General features: G+C 38.3%; 1 protein-coding gene across 4 annotated transcripts in view; it reads right to left on the bottom strand.

Moving 5' to 3' along the window:
* Positions 1–19464, bottom strand: part of GRIN2A (glutamate ionotropic receptor NMDA type subunit 2A) — a 78540-nt gene that overhangs the window by 38908 nt on the left and 20168 nt on the right. For all 4 annotated transcript variants that reach the window (XR_003534321.1, XM_027684086.1, XM_027684087.1 and 1 more), the window contains exons 3-8: positions 19179–19384; positions 17554–17722; positions 17277–17430; positions 12739–12864; positions 9908–10137; positions 3415–3575 (exon numbers count right to left, since the gene is read on the bottom strand). Coding sequence is in view for 3 of the 4 variants with exons in the window: in XM_027684086.1 (XP_027539887.1) it covers positions 3415–3575; positions 9908–10137; positions 12739–12864; positions 17277–17430; positions 17554–17722; positions 19179–19384 (1046 nt within the window). In the remaining variant the exon portion in view is untranslated. The remainder of the gene's footprint in view (positions 1–3414; positions 3576–9907; positions 10138–12738; positions 12865–17276; positions 17431–17553; positions 17723–19178; positions 19385–19464) is intronic.

Raw genomic sequence — 19464 nt, 5'->3', positions numbered from 1 at the left:
AAGCCTTCGTGAATAAGATTCAATGAACACCCCCAAGGGGATTCACCAGAAGGAGTAGGTATAATGTCAGTGTCAGACTAAAGCAAAAATCTCATTTCCACTTTGATTTGCAGAATTTCCAAGTTGTTGATCTCAAACATTTTTGGTGTTAACCGAACAAGACAGGTCCAAGCCTATTGCCCATGCAGTGAAGTTGCTTGTTCTAATTAAAAAAAAACCAAAAGCAGATACTTTCCTTGTACATTAATTTTTTGAAACACTACCAGCTTCACCTCTCAAAGATGAAAAACAGGAAGGGGCTGGGTATGTTTTCCAGGCTACCCAGATACAGCTGTGTGCACACTCACATCTCTGTGTACAGCAATACTCCAGCACAAGACCTGTCTAACCCTTACAGCAGATCAGGAAATAGAGGCAGGGAAACCATTTATTTTATGCACATTTCTATTTGTATTTCTGCCCCTGAGGTTTTTCCTGGCCATGTTAACAAGTGGACTGAAGCAGTTGATTTTCCGCTTCTGGAGAGAAAGTGAGATAAAAAAAAAACAACAAACCAAACCAAAAAAGTTTTGGTTCTCATTTGTTTTCAGAAATCTGTGCATCTGAAACTTTATGTTTGTTGTTTTCCCACTTTCTTCTTCCAATTTAACTCAGTAACATTATGTTTTAAACACAATGGCCTCAGAGATCAAGATATTCCCAATACATCTCAAGATGCTAATGCTAATTAAAGCTGATTAAAAGATTTAAGAGTTTGAGATACAGCAAAACCAGACTGAACTGTGACAAGACACTACTTACAATTTCATTCTATTTAGCTCAGGGGCAAGATGTGTAGCATTATTCAGTCTTTAAGTATTGCCTCATTGCTGGTATTTTTTGCTCCACCTTAAAATTAGAATCAAACATTATATAAAAGGAATTAAAGGGGACTAAATCTCATGTCTTCAACTAAGAAAAAGTAGTTTTAAAATTAAGATTGGAAACACAGGTTATACAAACACTTTTCAGGAATAACACAGGTACAATTTATTTTACCTCATGGCAGCAGTTATCAACTAGAAAATCTTTGCAAGTCCTTCTCTGGTCTATACATCATGACTGTAATTATCAGGTAGTTCATCTTCAAAAAGCTGTGCAGAAGCAGCAAACTTTACCACCATAAGAAAAGTCACTTGTTCTATCCCCAGTGATCAGAATGAAAAATAAATAAATAAATAGATAAATAAAAGTACAGGAATAGATTTGGAAAGAGATAAAGATGAAAAAAGGCACAAAATAGCCGTAATAAGGTGAGCAGAGCACAAGTACTGAAGAGGAAAATAGAAACTATACATTTGCTTGGAAGCAGAAGCAGTTTGAGAAAGAAGAGAGAGGTCATCCTGAAAAAAGCCATAGCAACACAGACTTCATGGGACAAGATGTACTAGAAATCATGGGATGAAGTAAGTCAGGGAGGGGGGAAGATCAGTCAGGTCTAGTTAAAGACGAAAGGACAAACTTTACACAGAAGAGAGAAAGAATCTGGTCAAATAATTCATCGGGGGAAAGGAAGAAGCCACAGCAACGTATACTGAGAAACAGAACAGAAAAATTGGCACAAAAAGTGAAAAATGATGGTTTTGAAGAATACAAGTCTGAAAGCAGCTGATGCCATACTGTTCAATCCTTCTGAAGGTGCCACCAGACACAATCCTAAGGAGCGCAGCTGTGTGTGGCAGTTACTTATATCGATCCAGAAAACGCTCGTGTGGCAGCTGATTTGTACCATCTGCTGCAGGAATATCAGTCAAGGAAAGCAAGGAACACACCTGGGAGCGTTCACACTGAGCAACCACTTAGAAGAGGAAAGCAACTTCAGCAGGGAAAAAGAAATCTATAAAAAATGAATGGTTTATGCCATCAGAAGGAGCAAAGCTTTTGAGGGAGAGCAGCAGCTGGCACAGGAGCAGCCAGCCTGAGTTTTAGTGGATGTCCTGAACAACCCTGCAGTCAGGTATCTCCCCTCCCCCATTTTCATGCTCAAGTGTCTGACAGGTGGCCTGATTTTAAAGCTAACAGCAGGTTTTCAGGGCTTTCAGTAGCACAAATGGTTGGTGAAAAGCACGAGGAGTACACATCCCCCAGGTAAACCATCCACCCAATGGAACCAGCCCCGGCAATGGCTGAAATCAAGGACAGCTCCTTCTTTAAAAATTCACAGCAGGAATGGCAGCATTCAGCTGACTGCCTATAATGCATGATTTAGCTGTCACCCAGGAAATGTAACTTGCATGGGCCCAGTCAGAGCAGGAGCTCCAGTTTGGGAGATGCTGGGCAAGGCTGATCTCAGGCCATGTTACATGTCTGTTCTAGGATGGGACAAATCACACCTGGGAAGTGCCAGTTTAGAATGCCCTGAGAAACGAGGACAGAGAGAGTCCAGGCAGCAGCATAGAGACAGCAGTGAAGGAAACAGCTGGAAGGATAACTTTTTAAAGAAGGGAATCTTCACTCTAAGAAAAGATTTGGGGATTTCAAGGTGTTTTGCATAAGGAATACAGGTTTGGGAGAATGAAAGTAAAAATTAAAAGGACAGGCGGTTCCCCAAAAAGGACCAAAAGTAACAGGTTATTTTAGAGTAGGAAGAAATGTGTCCTGTGATCACCATAAATAGTAGCAGGAGAGATGTTCCTTGAAACATCCACTAGAGTAGATGTACTTAAACCCACCAGAGTAACTTAGTCTCCTCGCTTCAAAACGAAACCTAAATAAAGTAAATTATGGTTATGGTATTATTAACAAAAATGCACGTTACTATCAAGCCTAAGTGTTTAGAAAAAAATTACTAGAGGTCACACATTCCTGTCACCCAGATGAATACTCATATGAGTAGTGAGTCACTCTCATACCTTTGGAGGATTAAGAATGAAAATTCAGTCTCTTTGTCCAACCAGGCAGAATGGGCTACTTCGGAGAGAGAAAAGGATGGATGGCACTCAAGTCTAAATCTCAGATCTTGAGAAAGAAGGACAATAATATTTGCCAGAATATTTAATAAGAGTGTCAGAGGCAGGATTAGACAGTACTGCAAAGATAACAAGGAACTATACAAAACACGTTCTGCGAGCCTCCAGCCAAATCCAGGTCCATCTGGATCATCTGTCTTCAAATCTGAGAAACGCTAATTCTGCCCTTTGAAACTATTTTACATAGGACATTGAGGCTTCCAAGTAATTTAAAAATAGCCGTACAAATCACAGGCAATCGTTTTCCTTTCCAATATCTGTACGGTGCAGTTGAAATAAAAAGATAAAAGAGCCATTACTGCATAGCAGCCTGACATCAGTCTGTCCAGTATCAAAGCACAGATCAGTATTTCTCAGTTTCTGCAAAGTCTACAGTATTCTTTAAAATTCATGGGAAAAAGCTCACCCAGTTTTCAAGCTGACCAAGGCATCTTCAACTCCTTTCTGATTAAACTTGGTCATGTAAAGGTGCATATCAGGGTAGTTGTTTCTGATATTCCTCTCAGTGCTTCCATTCGGGACCGTTCCAAATCGAAAAGGAGGTGAGTAATCATGTGGCCTTTGAAACTAGAAAGAAAGGGGAAAAGCAAAATGTTTCAGGCATTCAAAATGTAAAGAAGGGCAATTTCAAGCTGAAAAACACAGAAGTTGTATAATCTGCCTCAAATTTCTTCTAGGCAAATGCTGTGGGTTAATTCAGGTCTATTATACCAGAAATTGTCTTCACACTGACTGAACTTACAAAAGCATCTACATCCAAAGTAAAACCAGCTCAATTTTGCCACTCAAATGTGGCTTTCTCCCAAGCATTGTAATATGGCAGGACAGCAGAAACTGGAGCAGAGAGATGCTGGAAGATCCTCATCTGCCAGCATTCTCCCTAGAGAACCCAAAGTGCCAGCAGACACACTGGTAAACAGCAGTGAAAAGAAAACAGTGCTTTGTTGGCAGTCATTTCACACTTCCAGCTCAGCTGGGACACTGTGGGTCCCCACAGGAAGAAAGGGAAGGAGGATCATTCTCAGTATCCAACAGGGAGCACAACACACTGGTGCCAGAGGAGTGCTGGGGATGGCAGGAAGCTCTGCCAGGCAGGGACAGGCTGAGGGCTGACTTTCCTTCCATCACCACGATCCAAGGGAATGAAAGTTCTTGCAGCTTCCCCAGGGGATCAGCAACTACATACCCTGACATGAAAAGGGCTTCTGGAGCTCTCACACCTATATTCCTAGTCCCTATTCATTCCTACAGTTTCAAACTACAAACCATTTGCTTGAGGGCATATGGGTTTATCCTACAATTCTATATCACTATTGCATCAGCACAGACAAACAAGCCAGGGGATATGTGCAAGGGAATGGCAATTGCCCAGGGCACATTCAGGGTTCAGATCTGGAAATCATTCAGATAATCTCACAAAAATTCTTGCTCAGAGATCTGAACATTTTCTATGCGCCTTTGCAATATCTTTGAAAACCAAGTGACGCCTGAGGATTAGATCAAAATGTCTCTTTAAGAAACAAATGAAAAAGGTCACTCAAATTAGAGGAACTACTGGCTAATGAGGAAATTGAATTGAGCAATTGATAAAAGCAGTCACCCATAAATTCCATGGTAAAATGCACTCAGGTTTCAGTGTTGAAGAGCAATCTACATATCCTGTGCTGCAAAAGACAGATAATATTTATACAGTTGCTGATTCCTTTGGGGCTGCATATGAAATATTTCTCTTTTTAACAGTTGGTCTCAGGGCATCAAGAATTCCCAAGATACAGTACCAATTTGCAAAGAGAATACAAATAGGCTTATAGAAAACCTGGGAGTATTTTCAATTCCATCAAACCTTGACTGTGAAATTATTGCTGCAACACTATTTTCTTGTTACAGAGCTACAATTAAATGCTTCATTTTAATTAAGCATATTTTGACAAAGCATAAAGGAATGAACTCTATTTTTCTCTATTTGTTTAGCTAGCAGATGTCTTACTTTTCTCATTTTCCCCTTTCACAGCTTTACTGTTTAAATTATTACTTTGCTACTACTTTTACACATAGTAATTGACCTATGCACTAAAATTACACTGTACACTAGTCATGGTTCTTAGTCTATATTTGCTATCTCCTATTTTGAGTTTATTATGCAGCACTGAAACAAAACCTGCTTTTAAATATATGTCCAGAGATTCTACTGATAAAAATATAGCTTGCTATCAACTTTATTTAAATCTACAGTTAATGTATCTCTGAAGTATTGAGATGACTTCCAATATCTCCTAATATCTGTATCAAATTTCCCAGTCAATAGAAAGGGAAAAAAATAATTAAAGAAACATTGTCGATTTCAGGACCTCTAAAAATTGTTGCTGCTCATATCTCTGACATTTTTTTGGAAATTCAGTTGTGGTGAGTACTCTGCAAGCTCAGTTCCCAATCCTGAGGCATGGCAGGGGACCTGGGGGAACAGGGAGGTGATGGTAGAGCAGTCTGGTAATTTAGAAATGGAGTTTGCTTCTGAATATTCTCACTTTTCAAGACCATTCATATGAATCTAAGATGTTGGGAGGTGTCTCCTCTCATGGAATAGTTGAAAGAATTAAGACATCTGTCCAAATTGAACATTCAAGGAACACAAAATATTTCTGCAGGAGAGCAGAGAGGAATAAAAAGCCCTACTTCATTCAAAAGTCACAGAGATAAAAAGCAGATGAATAGTTCCAAACACCATCTACAGACTGGAATTTCTTGGCACCAACCAGCCAATTTTAACAACCAAAAGGAGATAATTTTTTTTAAACCATTGTCTGCTACTTCTGCTTGCTCACAGACTACTTGTAAGGAAAGAAAAGGGTTTAAATCTTTTTACTAACACTGCACTTGAATCTAAAGTGTATAAAGTTCTCATCAATAATATTAAACTTATATCCTGTGAACTGACACGTCCTGGAGGAGCACACAGGCTCTGTGACTACAGTAAAAAGATGTATGTGGCAGGCATGAGGCAAGAAAGAAAAAAAGGATCAAGGCCCCACATGCATTCATTTTCCCTGAAGTCCCACGATGGGAAACAAAATACATCATGTTTGCTAGGAATTAATTTTCTTCCTAGACATTTTATGGAATGGTAGTTTTTTAAATCATGAACAAAATTCTTAAATTGAATGCACAAGCCCCCTTTCTTGAATCATAGTTGTGGAGAGATCTACTGTTATTCTAAAGACTAACCAATCCATTCTTGTCTCCCCATGCTCTGCCACCCAACAGAACTATTGCAACAGAACTTCAACTCTTTGCTTTAATTTGGATGCCTTAATAAAACTGACAATTTCATTAAGCCAGCAAAGTGATCTTTCACGAACATTAAATACTGACCTAATCTGAAGATTTACTTGCTTGCCTGAAAAGGCTGCTGTTCAGAGCAGCTGTTTGTTATGGTTCTGGATTTTTTTAAGGAACTGTGGAAAACATTACTAAAATAGTAGAAAATAGTAAATAACCTCTCTCTGCAGCAGGAACTCGTTTGGAGTGACAGAACATCCATATTTGAACCCTCTCCTTTCTTTTACCAGATGGAAAACTGACATTCTGATTTCTGATCTTAGAAAAATAAAGCCATTACTCATTCCAAGACTGTTATTATAATCACTGGTTACTGAAATGCAGTCAATGTCTACATCTGACCACCCTCAGAAAGCACTGTAAAGGTCTGACGTTGGGTAGTGGTGAGAAGGGTTGGGGTAAGAGGGTCACCCCAACCACCCATCATCCATTTGCCTTTTGGTCTCAGCCTGCTCTATTTTCACAGACGCATCTCTGGGTAACTGCAGAACTTGGGCCATCTTAGTGCACAAAAATATAAGGCCAAGGTTACAAGAATACTCTGAACCTTGCAAAAATAAAGAACCTGTAAATGGCTTCCTATTAAGGTGGGTGAGCACCTCCTGGACTGCATCTAGGTGAGGCAATAAAGCGTGGAGGAGTCCCAGCAGACAAACACTTTGCAGGACAATTCCGTCCACTGCTACCTACTCTCCCTTAGTAAACTTATCTCTCATTACATGTAACAGGTATAAATGGTCTCAAAAGTAAGAAATGTCAGCTTTGCTGGATAGTTTGGACTCATTTTCTGTACCTTTCTATGAAGAAAAAGCTTTTAAAAATCTTTTACATACGCAAGAGGAACGTCAAAACATAATTTTCTCCTCATTTTCTGAATCATTTGAGTTTAGGAACACCCACCCCTAGTAACTCCAGTACATGCTGTGCCATGTATTTCTGGGTGACACTTGGATGACATGGCATTCAGGAATTCATTAGCAACATTTCAAAGGTTGAGGAAACTATGAAGAGATCTTAAAGCACCGAGGGATAAATAGCACGTTATCAGGTGTCCAGAGTGTAACACATTTCCTGAATGGAAGGATACTGAATGCTGAGGGTTAGGACTGCTGAGAGAGAAGGATTTTTTCCCTGATTTTTTCTGTAGTCTATCCCATGGGGAGCTGGAAAAAAAATACTGAAATGCTGAGAAACCCCAGTATCTCTAAATGGGAATACTTCATTGTATTGACAGGAGAGCCTGACTCTTCAGGTGTGGCAGTGGGAAAAGTGAGAGAGGGGAAGAATAAAGAATAGCAAACTGATTTACCAGTCCAAAAGAGTAATTTTTATTTTTATTTTTTTTAATTTAGTGAACTTTTAGATATTACTTATTCCAAATTGATCACGCACATACTTCTGGCCCTTCTCACTGGCCTTTGCGTGTGAGTGCTTGGTTTGCTGCAAGGGACAGAGTTCTCTTCTGAACAACAGCAAAATCCTAAATTCCTGAATTTTTCTCCTACTAACAGCATTTCAGCAACAAGGCAAGGAGAGGAGCAATATAATTTAATATCAATCAGATTATATTCCCATAAATTATCCTTAATTATTTGAATTTTTTAAATCTGAGAAACCTCAGGATTGTGGAGGAGGTAAAACCTGTGTACAACAAGAAGAACGTTCAGAAATAGATCATTGCTTTTCTGGACTTCTGACTTGTTTAATTTAATCAGAAAAGGCATGGCTCCCCTGACTTATCTCTGTGAGCTTCAGGCAAAGTTTGAAGAGCTGAAAAGTAAAAACAAAGGAGGCAGATCAAATAAATGATCAGCAGACCACACAAAACCAGATGGTATTTTCTGATTCAAGTATTTTTCTATTTTCATTCTGCTTTTTGCTGAAATAAAAATCCTCCTTAGCAGACAGAGCAGAAAAATGACAGAACCCGGGCAGTCATTAGGCAAAAGCTACAGCACAAATCCTGACCTTTCCCAGCCCATGGGGGAGAGGCAAAGAGCCAAAGAGGGGGAGGTGAGGGTGCTCTGTCAGACCCGAATCCCACTGCTGTGCCAGGTGCAGCCCAAAGCCTGCCAAAACCCAGACTGCCCAGGAAAATGCTCTGTACTTTCTCACAAACAGGAGAAAGACGTTTCTCAAATCCATTTTTTTTTAATCCTCAAGAGAAAATACCTTTTATTTGTCTCTTCTAAGAAGGCTCTCTTAAAACAGAGGTATATTTAACCCCCTTCATGCTCTATCAAATGTTTTATGACAACGCAACTTAATGAAAACAAAACTAGTATAATTTTTTGTTTCTTTTCATCTGTCTTTCCTCTAGCCATGCTTGCAATTCATGCTTTGATATTCCAGGCAATCAATCAAAGGCTGGTCATAAAAAGCAGTTAAAACAAAAAAGACAGACGGGAGGCTATCTGGGCCGTTGCCTTTTTTTGAATAACAATTTCTTTTATTTTCTTTCCTTTGAGAAAAGTCCCTTGTGAAGTCATCCCCTGGGCTACACTGTATTTAAATGTCTCCTCCTAATGTCAATATTTAGATTCATTTTAAAACAACTGGGCACAGACTTGACAACAGCACACCCTTCACGTATCTTGTGTATATCCATCACAACAATAATTCTGCAAATAGACTTCAATCCTTCTGTGCAATATCACTATTACAAAACAGTCACAGAAATGAAATAAAAAAAGAATTAATTGCTAGGTTGCTGATTTATAAGACTATTGATTACATTTCCAAGTACAAAGATCTGGGAAGGGTTCTTTCATTAGAAGAAAGTTCAGCCTAGCTAATACAAAATAAAAAATAAGAATATTTATATTTAATAGTCTGTGTGAAACTTGAGTTTAAGTGAACTATAAAACTGCTGCTCAAAGTGAAGTTCTCCCAGAAGTTTTTGAATTAGAAAAATATCTTCCACAAGCACATCAAAATTCTGTGCCTTATCATTTGCAAGTTACATCTCTCTTTAATGTGATAACACAAACTGCCATATTTTCTTACCTATTTTTCCTATTTATTCTTGCATTTTATACAAGAAAAACATTCAAACATCCACAGACAATATGTATCATTGTTATCTTTCCTCTTTGTTTATTTATGCAGGTGCCACATTAAATGTGAACTATTTCTATCACTTTGTTGCCCAGTACATAGAGACATACAAAAAGACATATTTTCAGGAGCATTAACTGGCTTCTGAGAATTACTAGAATTAGATAGTTTCTGGATTTATTAATATTTTGTCTAATAATACATTGCTAATATTTCACGCAATTTTCCAAGCTTTTCTATATTGGTAATACATTCCTTTTAATCAGAAAGTGATTGATTTCCATCACAAAATAAAGGTACTTTTCAATTAATGCAGTTACTTTTGAATAGGCAACTCCAGGACTTTGAAAGCAGTCTGGTATTTTCATGCTTTGGGTCACAGTTTGTTAATAATAAAAGGTGAATGAAATAATCCAATTTTAGTTTATCTTGCTCAGGGTTTTTTATCACAAAGTACAAAGGATTGTGAAGAATGGACACTGATATCCTTTGAGCTTAAGACCTACCTTTTTATCACTCAGTCCAGTCACTTGGTCAACAAATTCCTCTTGAATCATAAAGGCAGCTAAGTTGGCAGTATAACTGGCCAGGAAAATGACAGCAAAGAAAGCCCAAACCGACACCATGATTTTACTTGTCGTCCCTTTGGGGTTTTGCACAGGCACAGAGTTGTTGAAGACCAAACCCCACAGTAACCACACTGCCTTTCCAATGGTAAAGGATGGGCCATGGGGATCTGTAATTGCAAAAAAGCAGTTAAAATAAACCTTGGCACTATCCCCTGCATAAACAACACATTACTCAGAGACAGGGTTAAAAAAATATTTCAGTACATATTCACTGTACTCCCAATGGAATCACAGGACTCACCATAGGTGCCTCCGTTGTAATTATATTAATTTCCACATTTTTAAAAAATAATTCAACATTTTTCTATGTGGCATGTGGTTCAGAAGGTTTAAAAAGAAAATAGAAAGCAAAGGTTTGGAGGAGAAGTAAAGTAGTGTATCTCTTGCAGTAGGATGTGTGCCACAGTACCAGCCCTGTCAGTCTTCTGTGCCAGCAGACAAGTGAAATGGAAAACTGGAGGTTTAAGTCTTAATGATTCAATTCTAGTACTTTTCTTATCCAAATTATTTTTATCATCTCCAGAGTTCCAACATTATGCTTTTTGAACATTATGTAAGCATATTTAAGATCAAAGTGTGTGAATATGTCACCTACTTTTAAGCACCTTTGTACTCAGAGCATAAATCAGAAAGACAGCACAAAGGAGCACCTGTTTTGTGCTGCAGTTCAGAGCAAACCAGGCTCTGGCTGTCTCTCATGTTCAGAGTCAGTTCTGTGGCTCCAAATGTGTTGGCATTGCAGGTAAAGTCCTGTCCCAGTTAGTCCATTCTGCAATTATTGCTATTCCTATTTTCAGTCATGTTTTAATTCACCTCAAAGCAAGGGGTCAGCACACTCCCCCATTCTCACATAGGGGTAGAATTACCAATTAAAATTAGAATTAGCAATGCCATTATCCACTCCAAAGGCCTGGTTTGTAGGGCCCTATGAGAATAAAGGGCAGTTTATTCTCACCCAGCTCTAGGTAAGTACAGTGCACTAATCACAGGTGCTCATCATCTAAACTCCCTTTACTCTCAATGGAGAGAAACAGGCCTCCCCTGACTGTGACTCATTTGACCAATTCATAATTATCTCCTTTCAATTAAATCGTAATTCAGTCAATAAGGTCTGATGCAGACACCTGTAACATCAACTCCTTCCCTGCCCCTTTTTCCAAGGGGATGCACATTACAAACGCAGATTTAGCTGTTAGTTTAACTAAAATTTACTTTAATAATAATTCAATTATTATTGAAGTAATAAAACCACAAGTGAGTATAGTCAGTGTATGTTCTCACTTCAGCAGAAATGCTCTCTAGGTAGTGAAAATATTTCACTATGCAATCAAGCACTACATCTTAAATTATCCTCCTTCTATTCTGCAGCAGTATTAAGATGATAGAGTCCAGTAAAATAAACACAATGGAGCTGACTTTTGGTTTATGAAACCATCTTCTAGATACATTTAGGACTGAACTGATACAAGGACAACATGTATTTTTCTGAGCAATAATGTTAGGGAAAGTATACGCCAAGGAAGCAGTCTAAAGTTCTGTTTATGCCACTGGAGATTGTATTAACATTGAGCTTCATCCTGCCAAAAGTGCCTAGGGAAAGGAGGCATCTACATAAAGATTCCCCTTTATTTTAAGCTTCCCATGTTTAAAATTTATGGCATCTGGCTTAGTGGCAAGTATCTGGAGCTCAGCTGGGATGGTCCAGTGCCATAACACGACCTTGTAGCTGTAAGTACGCTGTATAATCAGTTCTGGCACTTGAGGTGGCACAGAAGAGAAAGCCAAGCCCGTGGATACTCAGTGTCTATATTCACCTTTGAGTTCCCTTTTTTTAGCAGTGTTTATTCTGGACAGAGGTTACACATTTACCATCTTATTAAAATGATAACATCTGGACATTGCAATAATCCCCTTTTTCAGGGAACAAACCAGGCATAATCTAGAAGAAACCATTAGCTTTTAATAGTGCCCAGAACTGTGTTCACCAAGCTGGAAGATCTCTTGTTATAAAACAAGGCAAGAACAATTTAGAGATTAAAACAAAGGCTGCACTCTCAAATGTCAGTTAAGTAATGGAAGGATGAGGGCATTGCAAGACATGGAATCCTCATTCTTGGGTCAAAGTTGTATATAATAATATAAAACTGCAGCTTTCACGGAGAAAGGCAAGCTCTGTATTAAATCTATTTTGAAAATGAAGTTTCTACAGCCATGGATATTACACAGAAAGGACTCATGCTTTTCTGCCATTGGCCTCATTTCAGGGCTGAGCTCATCTGACTTTTTATAGGGACTACATAAAACTACGTACAAGGGAACCATTATTTTTCCAAATTATCCACTAGAACACAGAAGTTTAGATAAATTTCTCTGAACTCACCATGAATTCATAGCAGTCAGGACTAGAACCTATTCCAATGCTTTTTTAAGCTGACACTTTACAGCTGATACAGTGAACTAACCAAACACTGCCTGAATACAGCTGATATCACTTATCCTTCCATATGTCTTTATTCCAATGAACTGGAGTACAAACATGACCAAATATGCTCTCAAGAAATCACACTTTAAATGAAGAACATACATGGTTTCATAGCTGCTTTCACTGTTTTATTCCTATGTTATGTTTATTTGAAAAGAGGGAGGGCAAGGGATGGGAAATACATGATTTTTCATAGCCGAGGGGTTGTGTAAAATGCAAATCTTACCTCTCCCTTGTGCTAAGTTCCTGTTATATCCTACAGGACTAAAGTACTCAAATATAAAGACAGCCATGGCAGACACGATGAGAAGCATCACAAACATCATCACCCAGACAGAAGCACTAAAAGGCTCTGCAGCAAAACAGACAAGAGAAACAGAAACAGTTCATTAAACCAGTCGCAGCACAAGAATTCTAATGTCTTCGCTTAGGCAAGCCCAGCAGCTTCCTTTAAATTAGCTTTTCCCAACCAAAATGCTAGCAAATAACTAAGTAGCAATACATAATGAACTGCTGTTAGTATATATGCACAAAATCCATAAAGTCAAAAGCTTAAATGTAAGCTGCAATTCAAAACCAAAGGCTGCACGCTTTTCTTTGACACTGAGTGGGCACACCATTGGTTTGATTCACTGCTTATTCAGTCCACAATCAGGTTGCCTATTTCTATTCACCCCATGTTATACACATTTATCACCAGAACGGTCCAGCCAGTATGACTGTTTTTCTGCAAAGCAAAAGCAATTAAGCATATGTTTAATACATTTGGTAATTCAGTGAAGTAGACTTCTCTCTCGTTTTCTACCATACAAGAAGTGTTAGAGGAAAAAAGACAAACACTTGCATTCAAACTAAATGTTTCTGCTTCAGAATTTTCTTCTCTCTGTGTTCACGTTCATCTACCTGCAGTGAAGATGATGTTTTTATCAATTGCAAACACATACTTTTGAATGTCTCATTCTCATCTGGGAGCAAATTACTGAAATCAAAAGGGCTTTATGGAAAACTGAATGTCAGTTTGAAAGACAGAAAAACCATAATTAAGTAAAAGAAGTAGGTTGGAGAGTAAAACTAAAAGCAGTTTCAAACACCAGACTAAGCACCAACTTTTTGAAAGGATTGAGTGTGGTAATAGTATGTGATAACACAAAGTTCTCAAATTTCATCTTTCCCAATCACAAATTCTCTGTCATTTCTCTTTATCAGGTCAACATATGTGGGGGCATTTTATATCATAATTTAGGTAAATAATGAAAATGTGAGTGTGCTTTGAAGTGTGAGAAAACAACTCTTAGTATACTATTTCTAATTAGCATAGAATCGAGACACTTGAAATTACAAGAAATTAGGGTTTTCCAATGCTTTACCTGTTTGTGAAAGCTAAAGCAGTTCCTCTCTCCTAACTGCTTCATTCTTTGAATTCAAATTAAAATTAGAACCACTGAAATTTCTCCCATCACTGCAGGAAGGGACTGTGACTGGGAGCTGAGGTGTGGAAGCCCAATAGCTCATTCTGAGCCTTGCCCCAGTTAGCACGACCGACTCATCCAGAATCAGAATGAAAGGTAAGAATTTGTGCCCAACCATAGAAAACTGATGAGATCTTTTGCCTGTGCTACAATTTCTCCAGAATTTTGGAACTAAGACAAGATCAAATGCCAAATACCTCCACTGGCGATTTTGGATAGTAACTAAAAAGGCAAGGCAGGGAAGTTCTAAACCAAACTGTTCTCCTTCTGGTTTTGAGGTAAAGTGAAGGAGCAGCATTTTTTTTAAATTAATTATTTTATTTTTTAAGGCTGAGTACGAAGTTCTTTCAAGTGCTATAATTATTTATTTGGGAGACAACAGTAAGTTAGGAAACCAACAGAAGTTGTAAAAGGCAGAGAAAGTTCTGCTTAGATGCAGGCAGGGAAAGGACATTATGCAGCCAAATGCAGTCTAACAAACATTTTATGAATTCAGATATTAACTGGATTAAATTGAAATTCACATAGAATTACCATACAATTTTGACAGCACCCTCATAGAAGAAAGCAAGGCTGATAAAACCCTTATCAAAAGCAACAGTGTAGAAACAGCAATGGAAATTTGTCAAAATCTAAACAAGGCAAAGGGCAAAACAAGCCAATGTTCAAAAGTGAGGTATAAACAACAATTTAATCAGATTGCTCTTTAATAATTTAAGGAGTCTGGTAATGAGGTGGAGGATTAAAAGAAGCAATAGGAAAACAAAAAGCTATTTAGAATAGCAAGCAGTAAGACTGAACAAGTACAGAATCAATTGAATAACAAAGTCGATTTTTCTGTCATATCAGAGATCCAATTACACATTCAGCACTGTTCTTTGATTCTCAAAGGACAGAAAGAGAACTTCCCTCAGGCAAGCATCAGGTTTTAAAAGAGCTTTCAGTAAAGCTATGATATGGCAGAAAAATACTAATATATGACTTGCCAGTGTACATTTCAAATGACTGACAATGGAGAATATTGATCAAGGAAAAAGATGTCTTTGAGTTTTACCTCCCACCACCAAAACCAACACTCAAAGAACATATTAAATAACAAGGGGCATAGATTTTCTATTCCACCAATGCCTCCAGAAAATAAAACTGATCTCACCTATGAACCCTCTCCCTCTGAAAAATATAGAAAATGAGATTTGAGGTTTCCCTTATTTTGTCTGTTTATATAAAGTTGAAGCAAACCTCCACAAAATCACTTAAAAATTATCTGTGGATCTAGTATATATGAATTCTAGTACAAGGTGAAAATGTTTTAATGTGGATAAAACTCTCATTTGAAGGAGACACTCCAGAATCAGAACACAGCAGATAATGAGGAAGATGCTGTCACAGCCCATCAGTTCCTCAGATCTATTGGACACAACTGAAGGGAAAATCTAGTCCCACAAAATCCTGTGCTTGTCTACACTCACAGAAACAATTCACAAACCCAGATATTTCAGGAACTTTAATCAAGTGCTATTTTAAAAAAATAATATTGTATTTGACAGATTTTTAAAAATCCTTTAAAGGAATTATGTAAGATGACTGTATTCTTAGACATGCACTTAATTGAAATGAAATCAGTCTGTGAATAAATTCAGTATCTCCCTGATACTATTTTGCAAGGCAAAACATTTTACTACTACGCAATTCCAGCAAACTGGCAGCTTCATCTAGGTCTGAAAAACCAGAACATACTTCTGAGAGCACAGACTTGATTTATTGGTGCAGTAAATCAAATTTCTTCCAAAGTAATGCTATTCTATAGAGCTTTATAAGAAGGGGTTATTTTTGCTTTTGGAATACACGTATGCCCAACTAAACTAATAACATTAAATGCATTTTAGAAATCTAATAACTATGTTCCTGTGAAAAATGCAAAAGCAGCCTCTCTTTTGATGGTGGCCATAAACAGGTTTTTAAGAGATAAGTAAAAAAAAAAATAATAACTGCACTTGCAGCACATTTGGAAAACACCCCAATGCTCATATTTCAAAGGATAATTTCAACATGCTGAAACTGCAATTTAAAAAATGAACTTTACAACTCAATAACTTAGAGAAAAGAAAAGATACTATTTGAGTATTTTCATTACAAGTAGAATCTCTTGCAATTTCACTTAAAAGTCTTTCATTCATATCAAACACCGACAAAACCTGCTTAGGCATCACCACATCTGAGAAGTTATTTGATTACTCACTGTGTTATATTTACTTACATCATCTCTGTAATGTGCTTTTATGGAACAGAGATGAGAAAAAAGGTCTGTGGTGAAGTGATGATTCTTGTGCAAGAAAACCCAATTGTTTGCCTCCTTGTAGCTGATACTACACGAAGAATCTGTTCCTCAATGGCTATAAGGAGTTTCAGTGGAAGTGAAAATCTTCCACTCTGCAATCTAGAAACAGCCCCACTGCTGACCCAGTGGACCTGAACACACTGAACTGTTCCATCAGATACCTGGAACACACTCATCTTTCATTTTTCCACTTAATAATTTTAGTGTCAGTAGCACTACTTTTCTGCAAAAGATATCTTCAAAAATACTGGGCCCAGGAACATAACAGCATTTCAGGCACTTCTGATCCACCTCATGGCTCATTCTCTTTTCAGCTTCAGGTAAATTCAGGCCAACCACCAAATGCTAAAGTAAACCATAAACACTAAAAGAGGAGGAGAGAGAAATAATGAAAGGCGAACTGCACAACTGAAACAAGAAATATGTAAGAAAAGAAATCCAAAGTCTTGGTTTCTTTACATCCCACCTCCTCTCTGCCCAGCCTTTCATTTCTTTGCTGCATCTCCACTGTTCAGCTGCATCAATGGAGAAAGCACTCAGCTCTCCAGTGCAGTAGTGGGGTATTCAGAAGTAAGAGGTAACTACTGTCAAATTACCCTTCAGATTATATCTAAAGATATAATTAAACCAATTATAATGGGCTAAAGAAGCATAAATTATTTTGTAAGGAAGAGGGTTTGAGGATGTAATTTTACCAACTGAAGATTTTGGGGGATTTTTTGAATTTCATATCGAAATCACTAGCATTGGGTTTCTCTTCAAGCATCTGAAACCAACAGCATTATCTTTGTGTGTTAATAATCACGTTAATCAGCACATCAACATGGTACAACCTTCCTAATGTAAAATTCAAAACTCGACAGAAACGTGCCAATGCACTATGTATCTTAAAAAATTAAACCAACCAAACTCTATAGAAATGCAATTAAATGATCTGGATGGGTTGGAGAACCATACCTAGGAAAGCAGATGGCGAAACTGTGCCGTTGCTCCGTGACACCATGACGCTGATCCCAGTCTCAACAAACGGCACCGAGAAGTCAACGACCTCCGAGCGCTCCTCGTTAATGGTGAGGGACCCCACGGCCATCACTGCCCGGTGATACACCACCTGATCCACACAGAGAACACACACCAACATCACTCAGCAGAGAACACCTCGGTTCTCCAAATCAACTAAACCCAAACGTTGCTAAGCTCTTACTGAAGAGCCCTTTTACCAAACAGAACTTACTTCACCAATCATCCCATTCCACACATTATTGACTTTTTTGCCATGTTTCCCGTTCGTCACCAAATACAGGTCGTATGTGAACTTGACAGTTTTAGACAACTTCTTCAAGATATCTATGCAGAATCCTTTGCAGCACTTCTTCACGTTAGTTCCCTCGTTAGTTTTGTTGCTGTCAACAGAGAAGAGACACATAAATACTCCTGCTAGGAAAAACAGAAGCACCACAACAGCAGGATTCAGCATGCTGTGAAACAACATTTTGTCGTACTTGTGAGTGGACATGTTTTTCTGAGTCAACAGAGGAATAATCCACAGGATGTTTTTATAAATATCTGGTGTTTGCAGCTTTTACTAATCGTAATGTAGCTGCTTGATGAGACAGAGATAATGTTACCTTGTATGACATGATTGCTGCTGCACTATCCAGCCCAACACACTGCACTTCTCCATCAAGCCATAGTCTCCTTTTACTAATCTCTCTCTTAGGATTAGATTAATCATTTATTACTTTTACTCTCAAGACATCAGACTACATGTCATTTAGTAATTAAAGCACATGTAAGCTATAAAAAGGCACAGCAGTTCACTGTACTGAAAGTGGATGCATCTTCTCAAAGTGCACTTTTTCCTGCACTTTGAGAAGGTGGATTTCAGGCCACCTTTGAGTGCAATGACGTAGGTTTTCCCTCTCCCTTTCTCTCTGAAATGCTCACTTTGTGACCTCTAGAACATTTTAGTATAAGCATCTTCAGAAGCCAAGGCAGTATTTTACCGCCATTGAAAGAATTCAAAATTAAAATAAAACTAGTTTGGAACCTCACTAAGTACAGTTATGTCAGGAAAAAAAATTCTCTGGACTTGAGGAAGCACTTGCACAATCATTTAGCAGTCTCTGGGAATCCTGAGAAACATGCATCATATTCCCTGACACCTGCTCAGTAAAAAACCTGCTGTTATTATATTCAGTTCATAAATACGCAGAGCAAAGCACAGAACAGGTGAAACACCCCTGATAAATGCTCAGTGAAACCTTTTCCACTGATTTCTAATGACTGCTCCAAAGATATGGAGCAATAAAAGCAGGGAACTTGTCTCTCAGTGGTAAGTCACAGTGGTATTTTGTGCTGGAGTAGTTTATCCTCTACCACATTTCAGCATAAACATAGTTCTTCATTAAGAGACATTCTCAAATTGTTAAAGACTAATGAAAACAGGCGTATCTCAACATAACTGGAAACAATTGGAAGAGGACTCATTAAAACAGCCCCATTCTAGAACACAATCTTCTTTCATATGACTGAAAAGGGCTAATTCTCGTTGACTTTGAATTTACTATAAACTTACTATCTTGTTGTTGATTCAATGTGACTCGCATGTGCATAACCAGAACCTTTCTACTTTTTAAAAAGGAAGATGTGCAAACAAGAGCACACCATGTGGGAAAGGGAAAAAAGAAAGAGGACATGAAACACCGAAGAAATAGCAAAGACAGGAAGCAAGGGAAAAAGAGCAGCAAAGTATCAGAGAACAATTATACAGTGAAAGAAGGGAAGAAAATAATTCATGAGGAATTAGGGGAAATGTATTTTGCGCTCGGAAAAAAGGAATGCTGGGCATTTACTCACTTCAGCCTGACAAATTTTCGGCACGGCACGGTGTTTTTTTGGCAACTCTCCATCAAAGGATCCACGTCCTCCACGATGACAAAGGGAGCCTCCTCCAGGGTGACAATGCTCAGGTGGTTGTCGTCGGGGTCGCTGTCTGCGAAGGAGCTGTACCTCGGCCACACCGAGTACTTCAGGCTCAGGGAGTTGTTCTCCCACTTCCCCACCTGAAAGGCCAAGACCCACAGGCTGCTGAAGCTGCTTGCTGGTGTTTGACAAACGGGGTCAGATATTAAACGTGCTGGGA

The sequence above is a fragment of the Neopelma chrysocephalum genome, unplaced genomic scaffold, assembly GCF_003984885.1.
Source record: "Neopelma chrysocephalum unplaced genomic scaffold, ASM398488v2 Primary Assembly neopelma1_65b, whole genome shotgun sequence".
Lineage (NCBI taxonomy): Eukaryota > Metazoa > Chordata > Aves > Passeriformes > Pipridae > Neopelma > Neopelma chrysocephalum.
The sequence above is the reverse complement of the archived record's forward strand: the minus strand, read 5'-3'. Positions and strand labels throughout refer to the sequence as shown.